The following is a 12,535-nucleotide window of genomic DNA, read 5'->3' as shown; positions in this document are numbered from 1 at the left end:
GAGTTAGAAATCATTCTAACTAGTTGGGAGAACTGCTGTGAGAGGATTTCAGGCTGCAGTACAGACTTTATTGTAAAGGTGAGGAGGATGTTGCATGACACTGGAGAATGTTATTCTTCACTCTCTTTAATCTAGGCTTTCAAAGTGGAGGATAGCAATTTAGCCATTAGCTACCTTGACAAGTTAGGCTATTATTACTAATCTGTGCTTTTCAACTGGGGTGACCAGACCAGAAAGATATTAAGTGCTAATGCTGAAGATGTGAAGTGAATAAGTGGCAGAACTGGGAATTCGATCTTGTCCTCCCAATGATCCTGACATTCTGATCATGTTCAAGTCATAAACCATATTTTCTCTGTAATGCGGCACTGGGTTACAGGTCTCAACATCATGAGGAGTGTTGCGGCTGGCTCTGATGGCTTGGGGGGAAGTGTTGCTGCAGTATAACAGGGGCAAAAATCAGACATGGCAACCCCTCCTGAAATTCAGCATTGGGTGAGGGGTTGTACATGTTCCTGCCTGAGCAGTGAGGAAGTCAAAGTGGCGTACCAGGGATGGTAGTGTCCAACAGGTCTGCTGGTAATTTATTCTTGAGTTCGATTGATTAAACTCGCTTCTGTGCTTTCAGATTTCTCCGTGACTATGATGAACTGTTTCCTGTTGAGGATGATGTCAGTCTGCTTCAGCAAGCATCCTCCACACTGTATCCTTTGCTGTCACCCTGGGGTTTTGCAGACCTGGCTGCTCTTAGATTCTTTCACGCCAGTGGCATTTCCAGTGTTGCTGCCTCTGGTTAAGCTGCATGACTGGCAGCGAGTGATGGAAAGTTTTTTTTGGTTTTGGGTTTTTTTTTTTCCTTAAAAAAAGAAAAGAGGGAATGGTAATAAAGAAAAGAGGGAATGGTAATGTAGGCACAGGCTTGGGAGTCACTGAAAATTGCATAGTTGCTTCAAGGTGAGGTCTGAATATGTGCATCTAGAAATGTCCTTAATGCTGTCCTCTTAGAGATGAGACCAGGACAGCCTATATCCTCCAAGCAGTGGAAAGCGCATGGGAAGGGGTAGACAGGAAAAAAGCACACGTTGTTAAAGATCCAACACCACCAGCAGCATCTAATGGAGCATCAGCAATAGTGGAGAGCGCTGCTGAGGATATGGAAGAGCTCGGGGCTGCATATGCATCAGAGGATGAGGTGAGTAGAGCTGTGTGGATAGGACTGGGTTCTGCTCTTCCTGTCCTTACTTCATTCGTCTCTGGAGAGAGGATTGGTTTGCTCGGTTTTGGGGATTACATGAGATTTAGTCTCACTTCTTAGCTTTGCTAGATTTCAGTGCAGCCCTGAGTGCCTTGTGAAATGAGAAACAAAGCTACACCTGAATCCCGGCTTTCTCTTTGAGCAAATGGCTTCTAACTCCTGTTGGCTTGGGTTTCCTATTGCTGTGGTTTATTTAAATACCGTGCTTCATCACTGTCGTTCATGTGCATATTTTTTAAATGCACAGCTTATATGTTATTTGAGGAAGGGATTCTCCAGAGTATTTGTACTGACTCAGGGACAGGCACAAGTAGCTGTGTGCCCAAGTCTGTGTCCTAGAGCTTGCGTAGTATAAACAGCTTAGCTGATTTCTCTTTTTTTGACTTCAGTCTTTGACTTCTTTGTGTTTAAATTCTGATAACCCAGACTGTTCCTTTCCCTTTCTTAATGCGCATACCTGCCACCCTTCAGCTGCTGTCCCTTTCCAGTAATGCCACCGATTCTGTTTGGTGTATGTAGTGTGCCGGTGCAGCTGCTGCGCCCATTGTCAGGGTCTCAGGGGTGGAGCTGGACTCTCTGATCTCTCAAGTGAAAGACCTGCTGCCAGACCTTGGTGAGGGCTTCATCCTGGCCTGCCTGGAAGAGTACAGTTACAACGCGGAGCAAGTGATCAACAACATTTTAGAAGATAAACTGGTGCCGTACTTGGATAAGCTGGACCGAACAATGCAAAGGTGCGGGATAACTTCTGGCGTGGCTTTGATGCCTTTTGTTTTTTCGTTTGTGGGTTATCATTAGGGTCTAGAGCACAAGTCTTATGAGGAGCGGCTGAGGGAGCAGGGGTTGTTTAGCCTGGAGAAGAGGAGGCTGAGGGGAGACCTTATCGCTCTCTACAACTACCTGAAAGGGGGCTGTAGCGAGGTGGGGGTTGGTCTCCTCTCCCAAGTAACAAGTGATAGGACAAGAGGAAATGGCCTCAAGTTGCACTAGGGCAGGTTTAGATTGGATATTGGGAAAAATTTTTTCACTGAAAGGGTTGTCATGCACTGGCACAGGCTGCCCAGGGAAGGGGTTGAGTCCCCATCCCTGGACATATTTAAAAGACAGGTAGATGTGGTGCTTAAGGACATGGTTTAGTGGCGGACTTAGCAGTGCTAGGTTAACGGTTGGACTTGGTGATCTTAAAGGTCTTTTCCAACCTAAACAACTCTATGATTCTATGATTTAACATAATTCTTATTGAAGGTTAGACACTTGTAGAGCTCTGAGAAGTTGCATGTGTATTTTCTAGGGGTAGATAGCTGGAGTGAGAGCTTCTCATTGCCATCTGCCACTAGCTTTCTGCCCTCGTTGTGTCACTGCAGAGGACTGGAACATTCACTGTTCAGCATCTCTGTAGAGCAGATGCTTTGTTGTGTGTTGTGATGGGGGACAAAAATACTTGTACATTAAACACTCAAATAAGAACCATTAAAATTCCATCATGGGGACATGGGCTTAGCCTGGGCTGGGCAATAGAATGTGTTGCCTTCAAAAGTTATTTTGCTGCAGAGAACAGGGTGTTAAAATCCCAGCTGTCCTGCAGGAAAGGGTATCTTCAAAGGAACTAACTCAGCTGAAATTCAACCTGCAGGGTCAAATATAGTATTCGAAAGGCTACAGTTTTGCGATTTGAAGATAAACTGGAGAGAGATTGGAAATGGCAATTTAGATCCATTTTTGTCTACCCTTTGACAAACTTGCCAGGCTTTTGCTTGCTTCTCTGGGTTGTACATGGGATGTAGGGTTTATAGCTGGCAGTGGAATTGAGTTGTTTTAGTTCGTCTGCAGCTGCTAGCATGTGTTTGTGCTGCAACAGCAGTTTCTGACTGAGTGTCAGGATGTGAATGTGCTGTTTGCTCACATTTCATGGAGGAATGGGCAGACTGTCTCATTGTTGCATTAAAAAAGGAAAGCATCTTTATCAGAAAAATGATGTAAAAAAAAAAAAATCTTAGTTTTGCAACAATCTTCATGTTCTCACAGTCAGATCTGCTGACTTTGGCATGAATGATGTGGGGTGGGCTTTTGGAAGGGTTGTGTTTTTCTGGAAAGCCAGCAGTTACAGAAGATGGGGCTGGGTTTTCTTTCCTGCCTTTTGCATCTTGTAACAAAACTGTCAGTTCTATAGCAAATGTAGAATTTTGATCACTGCTGATCTTAAAAGTGAGCACAGCAACGTTTTCAAATGCCCAGCTGAGCTAACAGCACCAACAAAATGAATGTAAAAATAATGGTTTTTTGACTTATAAGTTGAACAAATGTAAACCTGGAACCCTGAGAAAGAATTAAGAAGGAACCATAGGGAGATAAATATCCTGAAATCAACAGCGGCAAATTATTGGAATTTTTTCCAGCATGTAATTCATCATACTTAGTGGTTGGCTTTACTGAGTCACTGGTTTGAGACCAGCAGGCTGTTGAATATTGCATGCTCCTGTACAGTTTGACTTATTCTTAAATGAACAGAAGAATTTTGTTTTTGCTTTCTGTAAGTTGCTTTGGTTTCCCAACAAAGATAAGCTTCAAAAACTGTGCCCTTTATCTTTAGATCAATGCCACGTAGTGGTCGTGCATGTACTATCGCGTGGCTATGAAATGAAGGAATAGCAATCTGTGACCCAGTCAGCCAGCACCACGAAGAGGATCTTGGCATGCTGTGGATGACTTTGAGACTGACAAAGAATAAACCGAGGTCTTAGGAAGGAGAGGACTTGGTCTTCCTCAGTTCACCTTTGTTTTTATTCTTTTTTTTTTTTTTTTTTTTTTTAAAACAGACAGCTGAAGCCAGACCCTACTCCTCTAGTCACTTCTCGCTGTAATGTTTTCCAGAATGATGAGTTTGATGTTTTCAGTAGGGATTCAGTGGATGTTTCTCGGATACAAAAAGGCAAGCGGTGAGTATCGTGCGCCCTTAATTAACCCTGTCTGTCAGGAGGAATAAATATCTGTGAACCTCCAAATTTATTTCTCGTGCAAACCTCCTGCAGGAATTTGTTGGCAGGGGGTAAGGCTTATCAAAAAATATTTCCCACCCGTTTCTTCTGTTTCTCTAGGAAAGTAAAAAGAGATATTATTATGGGGTTGCTTTCAGTTAGTCTTTTTCCTAATTGGCTTTCCTCTGTATGCTGCTAGAGATTGCTCTGCCAAGCTCATTTGTAATGTCGGGCTCTTGCTTCTTGGTTTTAATGTCAAACTTGTAGTGAACAACAAACCTTGCAAAGCACCCGTCTCTACCAGCCTGGGATTGTGACTCAGAACTGAGAATAAATAATGATTTGGTTTAGATCCAAGTGAAGCTTCAATATCCATCTACTTCAAAATCTGATAACACTCAGTGGCTTAGACTTCTTTTGTTGTTCCTGCTGCTGTAAGCTTCCTGCAGAAGGACATTTACTTTGCTTTCTGCCTAGTTTGGCGTGTTGTGCTGTGCCACACTCCATGCAAATTTAGGTTAGGGCATTGTCCTGCTGGCTCCCATTGATGTCAACCGTATCTCTATAATACGGTTGATTTGTTTCAGATTCTTTTTATACACTTTCGCTAACCAGCCAAGTCTGATCTTTACGTTGGTGTGTACCTACCCAGAATGTAAATAGAAGTCTGGCTGGAGACTGAGCCACGTGACCCTGGGAGCTTCCAGTTAAGGTTTGGTTGCAAAGCTGCATCAAACTCTCAGGAAAAAAAACACTTTTGTCCCAAAGTCCAGCCAAACAGCTTCTCAGCAGCAGTGCTGTAGTGTTTATACTGGCTTGGCTAGGCAAGAGAACAATTTCTCTTCTCTCTGGCCAAGGCAATGACTTCTGAAGTATCCATAGCTAAGAATTCACAGGTACAATCTCTCTCCTTTCTCCTCCTCGTGTTGCCTGGCTCAGAGTGCAGGCAGGCACCTTGTCAGCAAGAGCTTTGTGCACAGGCGCGCTCGGTTCTCTCCCACCTCCCCAAAGTGTTGCCCATGTGGGTGGCTGCAGCAGCAGCCGGACAAGGCCAGAGTGCACTGTCTGAGTTCAGCACGGTGCATCCAGCACATGGAATAACCCTGCTGGGAGCTCCCTCTGCAGATCATTAACAGAGCTTTGAAAGTTGTAAGTCATCCCAGAGCTGGGTTGTGGGACCCTGCTCCCGTGGCATTGCCCTCCGGCTGCTGCTAAGGAGGCTGTGTCTTCTCTCCAATGGTAACATCGCTCCTTGAGAAAGTTGTCATCTCTTCTGCTATACTGTTACGTCACCTCTTGGGATTATCCTCTTACTGCTGCTGTTCCTGGTGTCTCTTGGCCTCCCTCAGGATATGTCTTTGTTTCAAAACAGTTCTTCTTACGCTGAGAACGCTCTCTCTGCAGGACTCCAGACATGTTATTTATGTTTTGAGTGTTTTTTTTAAAACCTGGAGGTAACTAGCTGGGATCAGCAATGCCCAAAGTTGACCATATCTAACTAAATCAAAGGATAAGTTATAGTACCTTGCTCTCTAGGCTTTAACGTTCAGAACTCCATAAATATGAAGAGCGTCCTTTCAGCAATAAAAGTGCAACTTCCTCAGTAGTCCTTGTTCCACAACAAGGAGCCTGATGCTTTAGCCAAGTGTTGGGGTAACAGGTTTCTCCTAGTCTAGTGTGAGATCTGCTTTGGATTTGAATTGTATTGATATTTTTTTTTTTCTTTCTCCTTCTTAAAATCTTTTGCTCACCAAATTCTGCTTGTATTTAGAGTGCCGTTGCTGCCTAAGCATGATGTAGCAATAGTGCTTCAAGAGCCAGATCAGGTTGGGTCCCATTGCGCTAGCTGCTGTGTGGGTAAGCATAAGCAGTTTGGGGCAGGGACTGTTAATGTGAAAGAGAAAGCCACACCAGGATGAGGAGAGAAACAAGCATGAGGAAATGAACATACCAGCATATACGTGATTCTTTGCTGATGCTGAAAAGTGATCTCACCTGTCTCTGCCTGTCCATCCATAATTGCTAGCTGAATCTGTCTCTGGAAGTCAGAGCATGTCCTGAACACCATGGGACTAGAGGAGTTATCCCACTGTTTTTCCTGGAATTGGTGTCTGAAACATTTTATTGCAGCCCTTCTGCAGTCATCAGACCAGTTCAACAGGAAACAATTATCAAATACTTAGTTCAGTCTCATGCTGAGTACCAACAGAAGGTGTTATCCCAGCCTAGGTATGTGTGAACTAACCACAGGCTTTCTAGGGCATTTTGGAGCTAAATGCAGGCATGTAACAGTGAGTCACGGAAGAGAGGGGAACCACATCTATCTGTAATGTTACTTTGGTTTGAGGTTCTTAATGAAAATCAGGCTGCTTAGATCACTTCCCCACTACTTGCTGATATGTCACATAAGTCTATCCATTCTTGAGTCACTGACAGTCTGTCTTGGATGGGTTCTTTCTCTGATAATATCCAGATGCCAAATAGATCACTGATGCATGTTCCCCCTAGGCTTTGAGGGCTATAAGTTGTCCTGTGAATACTTGACAGTGGAATCCCTTGCTGCTTTGCTGTAAGCGTATACTTGGCTGGTCTGAAAAATGGGACTTCAAAGAGTTCATGCTTGTGCACCTTGAGAGGCAGCATCTCAGTGGCTGCTTTTTAATACCTCTGTCAAAATTCTGTTTCTTGGTCTTCCCTTCTTTAAAATGACTATAATTTACTTGCCTCCTAAATTAAAAAAAAAAAAAAATTTTTACATGCAGTGCTTTGAGATAGCTTGAATCAGAATCACTAGTCTACTCTGTTTTGTTTGTTTCATTCTTAGTTGTGCTTATTCTAATCCTTGCTTGCTGCACTGGTAATTTTTTGGCTCTGCCCATCTACATTCGTCGTTTGCATCTCACGTTTGTAAGCTAAGGTTCTTGACTGTAGGAACATACGTGTCCGTGCAGCAGTTGCTCTAATGCAGCCCTGGTCCGTGATTTGCAGCTGTGCGTGCTACCGCAGTGAGACGATACTGCAGCATGGTGTTAGAGGACACTCTGGGCCTTGCAGAGCCGTCTCGTAGGCTGGAGTCTTAGCCCTAACAGCTTGCCATTCAAGATTCATGGGACTTCTTGTGTTATTTGGATTTTGGCCAAATTTCAGCTTGAGTATAATTGCATTTGGCCTCCTGTAAAAGCTTCCTTTCTGTCTCAAATGACAGTGGCGATCTCCAATTCCTGTTCTTATCTGCTGTGTAATCTTGCTGGGCTTCTGTTTAAAAATGACCTTGTTCCAAGCCAGGAGTGGCTGTTTTTAGTAGCCGGACAAACAGCCCTGTTATAAATCAGAGGGGAAATAGGTAGGCTTAAGTAGTGCTTGTGGAGTTTGACATCAGACTTCTGTTGCTTTGGCTTCCACTTACTAACAAGAAAAAAAAGTAACTTATAGAGAAGATCTTTACACTGCCTTTCTGTGTCTGCTTCTCTATTTCCATGCTGTGGAGTGCAGGAGGGAGAAAGACACGACCAGGAGTTTGCTGAATGACAAACGCCTGGTTGCTGAGCAGAAGGAACGCTACAGCCAGTACAGCGTGATCGTGGAGGAGATTCCTGTGCAGCAAGGAGAAGCTCAGCTCTACAGGGAGGACTATGAGGACGAGTACGATGACACTTACGATGGAAACCAAGTGGGGGCAAATGATGCTGACTCAGATGATGAGCTGATCAGTAGGAGGTGGGTGCTGTGGCTGCAGTGAATGGGAGGCTGATGGGAATCACTGCCTAGAGTTGTCCGGCTCACACAAACCTGTTCAGTGCTGGGTTTTGGCTCTGTTCCTCAATGAGGACGTGCATGCTTCAAACCACCCCTTTTTCTGCTGCTTTCTCTGTAACGTGCAAGGAGGGAGATTTGGGTCTCTCCTCTCCTGTTGGTAGGGAGTGTTGCCATGGTGTGCACCCAGGACGTTGCCAGGCTTCTGCTTTCTGTGTCTGCAGGACTCGGCCATTGCCTCAACTAATCAACAAATCTAAGAGGGAAATTTGCCATTGTGTTGAAACTTGCACTCACCGGTGCTTCTGCTTATAGAAAACTATCCTGCAGCAGGGGAAAATGGGCTGTCTTGAATAACCAGGATTGAGTGTAGCTGGGCAATGTAAAATGGCTGGTTAGCAAAGGAAAAGTTCAAAATTTGGAAAACTGTACAACCAGGCTTCTTCTCCTTGCCAATCCCCCTTGACATCTGAGAGTGCTGACACCTGGAATTCAGTCCTTGGTGGACTGCACAGCACTCTCCACATGACTGACAGCTGGAGACAATTAGCTTTTAGGAAGCAGAGGGTTAGTTTGGGATGGGGGTTGTAGAATATTTATTTTAGAAATAAGAGCTAGAGATAGAAAACATGTTTTAGAAGCTGGTTTAACATTTCTGAAAGTGGCCTTTTAAATTCTGATGTATGATGAAGATGTCACAATTTCTAATCTCAAACCAAAATGCATCTTTGGAGTTCCTTTGTCCCTTTTGCTTCCCGCCCCCCCAAAGCATAGTGAGGCTTCAATTTAAATTCTTTTTGTTGTTTGCCTGTAACAGTGTGGCACTCAGGTCTTTTCCCCTATTTCAGGTGCTCAGTGCTCACTGCTCTTAGAGAGGCAGGGGAACAATTAGTGGATGTTACTGCTGAAAACTAGATCTATAGGTTTGAAGTAACAAAGGCTTTTCTGGTTTTACATTTATTTCTTTGACAGTGGAATGGTGGATCTGAATTCCAATAGAATTTAAGCACATGCACACACACATACATACATATTAAAGAAGAGCTATAGGTATGTGTTAAATTCTGCCTCCACCCCCCACCCCTCCCAGGCCCTTGGCGTGTTCAGGGTGATCCATAAAGCTTGACGGATTTCTCCAAGTATTTCCCCCTGTGCAAAATTGGGGCTCTGTGGATAACCGCTGAGCAGGTTTTAGAGCACAGCACTTTCTGAGCATTAATGTTTCTGTCTGAGTTTGAGCTTGAGGTTTGAGGGTTTGTCTGTGTACCATAGATGCTCCCTGACTGGTGAGCTAAAGCCTAGCAAAGTGTACTCCTTACTAATGCCTTGTGGCTGTGCCTGGATCCCCTTCTCCCAGAGGAAGCAGTTGTTTCCTTGGGGAAATTCCTTGTGAGGTTTCAGGTTTTTCCTGACCTGCTGCTTTTTTTGACTGTTACTATTTTCAGTAACAATGTCATAGTGAACATTCCCCAGCGAAAAACATGTGTTTGTTAATTGTCCATAGCAAATGTGTCATTAGCTACTGTTTGGGGTTTTTTTGGTTTTTTTCCTTCAGAAGAAGAAGCGAGTCCATGAAATTTGTAGACTCTCTCATTTTCAAAAGATATGATGCAAACCCAAAAGGGTACGCTCTTCAGTGAAACGTTTGTGGCTGCACTGTCTTCCTTGCTGACTGTTTGTGTCTTAATTCTCAGGCCATTCACAATTCCTCAGGTCTTGAGACCTAAAGGACAGGAGGAGGGACAGGAAGAAGAGGAAGAGGATGAAGAGGAGGAGGAAGAAGCTGAAAAGGAAAGAACAAAGGTGACAGTTTGTGGTTGGAGTTGCGTTAAGATTTACCATGTGTCTTATCTGCTTCACCCGTAGAGTGATGCGGAGCAGATTTCCTCTTTCAGAGAGTGAATCTTTTAACAGTAGCATGGAGACTGAGCCGCTTTTCAGCGTGGCTACTTCTGCGGTCTGCTGGACTGTGAAATGTCCCCTGAGTACAGCTCTCCACTGCCTCCTAGGCTAACTGTACTAGAGCGATGACACTTACTCTGTGGAGAGGTTTCATCTCCTTTATTCCATAGATGGATGATGCCAGCAGAATGCTTTGAGGGTCACTAACACTCTGTTGTCATGGATATACTGGAAACAGTGATGTTGATGGTGTTGCTGGCAGAGGTAGGATGTGGGAAGAAGTCTCAGTCAGATTTTCTGCCAAGTTTTGTGTTTAGAGACACCAATCTTGCTGGCTCAGCCAGAAGAGATAATGAATGATGAATTGACTCTGTTCCGTGGTCCAACAGAATCACCTTCTGCTCTAGCCTTTTGCGTGATGCTGATGAGTTTACTGACCTCTTTCCTTTCTTCCCATGGTAGGACCATTTTGTGCAGGACCCAGCTGTACTGCGGGAGAGAGCTGAAGCCAGGCGGCTGGCTTACCTTGCAAGGAAGGGGTAAGTAAGCATCTCCCTCTGCAGGGTGAAACTGTGGCTCTGCAGTTAGCAGGTGTTTTGCTGCTGACTGGAATTGTTCAGGGTATACCTGTTCCTTAACATTCCTGTACGTCAGGGTCACTACCACGGTGGTGTTAACTTCCTCACCCAACTTTTACTTCATTGCTTGTTCTATCCCATTAAATGGGTAGAATGACATTTCACCAGCCATTCGTTTCCTTTTGTACTATTTATAATTCTGAGAATTTTATTTTCGTACTGGCTCCTTGCACCCTCTCCGCGACTCAAGCGGGCTTCCAGGCCACACAGCGGGCAGCTCTGAGAGCGAGGCTTCCCTGGAACAGTCTCTTTATTATAAGCAGCAGAACCCTGTGCAAGATAGGATCTTGGAGAGCACAGCTTCCCAGAGCTTGAACAGCTCCCACAGGGGTTTCAGGATGGTTTAATAGCTGGCTTTAGCTGACAGACTCAATGTATAGAAGGACGCAGCCATTGCGTGGCTAATGCTGATGCTCAGCTATTGCAGAAGCCCTGCAGAGCTGGGGTGAGCTAAAGCTCAAGGCCCGATGGCTGAACTCCCCACACCCACTTGTTTCTAGGGATTGGTATATTTTGTCCCCCAAGTGTGCAGTGTTCTCGTTGTGATGTCCTTTCTCTGTGTACTCCAGGCACAAGCACGACAGCTCTGCTGTTGTTGGGAATGTGAAGGGCCATGGGCAGAACCGGGAAACAGTGCAGGAACGAAGGAAGAAGGAAGCAAACAAAAGCACAAGAGCTAACCATAATCGACGAGTCATGGCTGACAGAAAGCGGAACAAAGGCATGATTCCTTCCTGAAAAGACTCTTAGCGCAGGTGTTGCATCATCCCCAGTCCTCTGCTTAGGCAGAGGCGGTTGTGCTCCACTCTCTCGACACTCCCTTTGCTCAGGGGACTGGATGTCGTGGTTCAATACCTGGCACTTCAGCTCGTGCGGAATTGCACGCCCCGCAGGAGGGGTGCCTGTTCACGGAAAGGAACTGCCCTCCAGGCAGACCCTGGCTGCTCTTCAGTTTATAGAGAGACGCGTGTATGACAGTGGGCTGCACCGCGATGCATCGGACAGGCTGCACCAGCCATTAGTTTCCTTTTGTACTATTTATAATTCTGAGAATTTTATTTTCGTATTGGCTCTTTGCGCCCTCTCCGCGACTCAAGTGGGCTTCCAGGCCACGCAGCGGGCAGCTCTGAGAGCGAGGCTTCCCCGGAACAGCCCTCACAGCTTTCTGCTCCACTGAAATGCCTTATCCTGAAGTACAACTTGAAGGTTGGTAGGAAACTGCTCAGGCTGTTCCCGTTGCTGACAGACACACAGGAGTTCAGGTGAATAAGACCTTACCATAAATTTCTGTCCCTTGAGTGAGGCGTGTGAAAACAGAATGTGCAAATAAATGATTTAAATCTTTTAGTTGGTGTTTTAGGCTCTTACGAACTGTATTGATCTTTAACTTGGAGGAATGTCAACAAGGCTTTTAATGTGCTGTGTCTGCAGGCAGTGAAATTCACTTGCTGTTTTGTGCTGGTTTAGTGGAATGAGATCTAGCCACAGCCACTGAGACTAAAGATACTTGAAAATCAGGATGGAGGCGTCCTAAGCAAGGTGACAGTAGTATGGAAATCGGAGTTGAAGGCAGAAGGGTCAGAGTCCCTGGGGAGCTGCCTCCTCAATAACCGCTTGTCCCACTGTGAAGCAGAACTGCCCTGATCATCATGTTTGCTCTTGGAAAGGCTGGGAGCTAATAGTAAGCAGCAGTTTGTAGTTGCTGGAAGGACTTTCCCTATGCAGGGAGACACACAAATTACTGAGTTTACTTTGTAACCTGTCTGTAAGGTGCTCAGATGCTGTGGCAATGGCTGCTACGCTGTGCCTAGGTGAGCCTGGAGTATCTGCCAGCAGCTGGTGATAAAACCGTTCCAGTCGCTGTTGTCACGAAGCATTAGCATGTTTTTGGAGTGATGTCCCATCATGGAGACAAACTTTTGGGTAAACAAGTAGACTTTGCTTGGTTAATCTAATGGTGTCATCTCCCCACCACCACACTCTGTTTTTTCTAATATTGCTGTATGAAGTAG

At 45.1% G+C, this 12,535-nt stretch overlaps 1 protein-coding gene across 11 annotated transcripts in view; it reads left to right on the top strand.

The window, feature by feature from the left end:
* ASCC2 (activating signal cointegrator 1 complex subunit 2) overlaps positions 1–11,870 on the top strand; it is a 30,388-nt gene extending 18,518 nt beyond the window's left edge. For 10 of the 11 annotated variants that reach the window (XM_087768351.1, XM_087768347.1, XM_087768349.1 and 7 more), the window contains 8 exons: positions 629–703; positions 1,006–1,192; positions 1,775–1,989; positions 4,072–4,191; positions 7,723–7,947; positions 9,678–9,786; positions 10,348–10,424; positions 11,093–11,870. In XM_087768351.1, coding sequence (XP_087624477.1) covers positions 629–703; positions 1,006–1,192; positions 1,775–1,989; positions 4,072–4,191; positions 7,723–7,947; positions 9,678–9,786; positions 10,348–10,424; positions 11,093–11,261 — 1,177 coding nt within the window. In that variant the 3' untranslated portion in view covers positions 11,262–11,870. Of the gene's footprint in view, positions 1–628; positions 704–1,005; positions 1,193–1,774; positions 1,990–4,071; positions 4,192–7,722; positions 7,948–9,677; positions 9,787–10,055; positions 10,150–10,347; positions 10,425–11,092 lie in introns of those variants that run through there. The other variant, XR_015707145.1, reaches the window with a different exon arrangement.
* Positions 11,871–12,535: the final 665 nt, after the last annotated feature.

This window comes from Nipponia nippon, unplaced genomic scaffold (genome assembly GCF_047370975.1).
Source record: "Nipponia nippon isolate SJK-2023a ecotype South Korea unplaced genomic scaffold, ASM4737097v1 scaffold_30, whole genome shotgun sequence".
Lineage (NCBI taxonomy): Eukaryota > Metazoa > Chordata > Aves > Pelecaniformes > Threskiornithidae > Nipponia > Nipponia nippon.
Note: the sequence above shows the minus strand (reverse complement) of the source record. Positions and strands in the feature narration are given on the sequence as shown.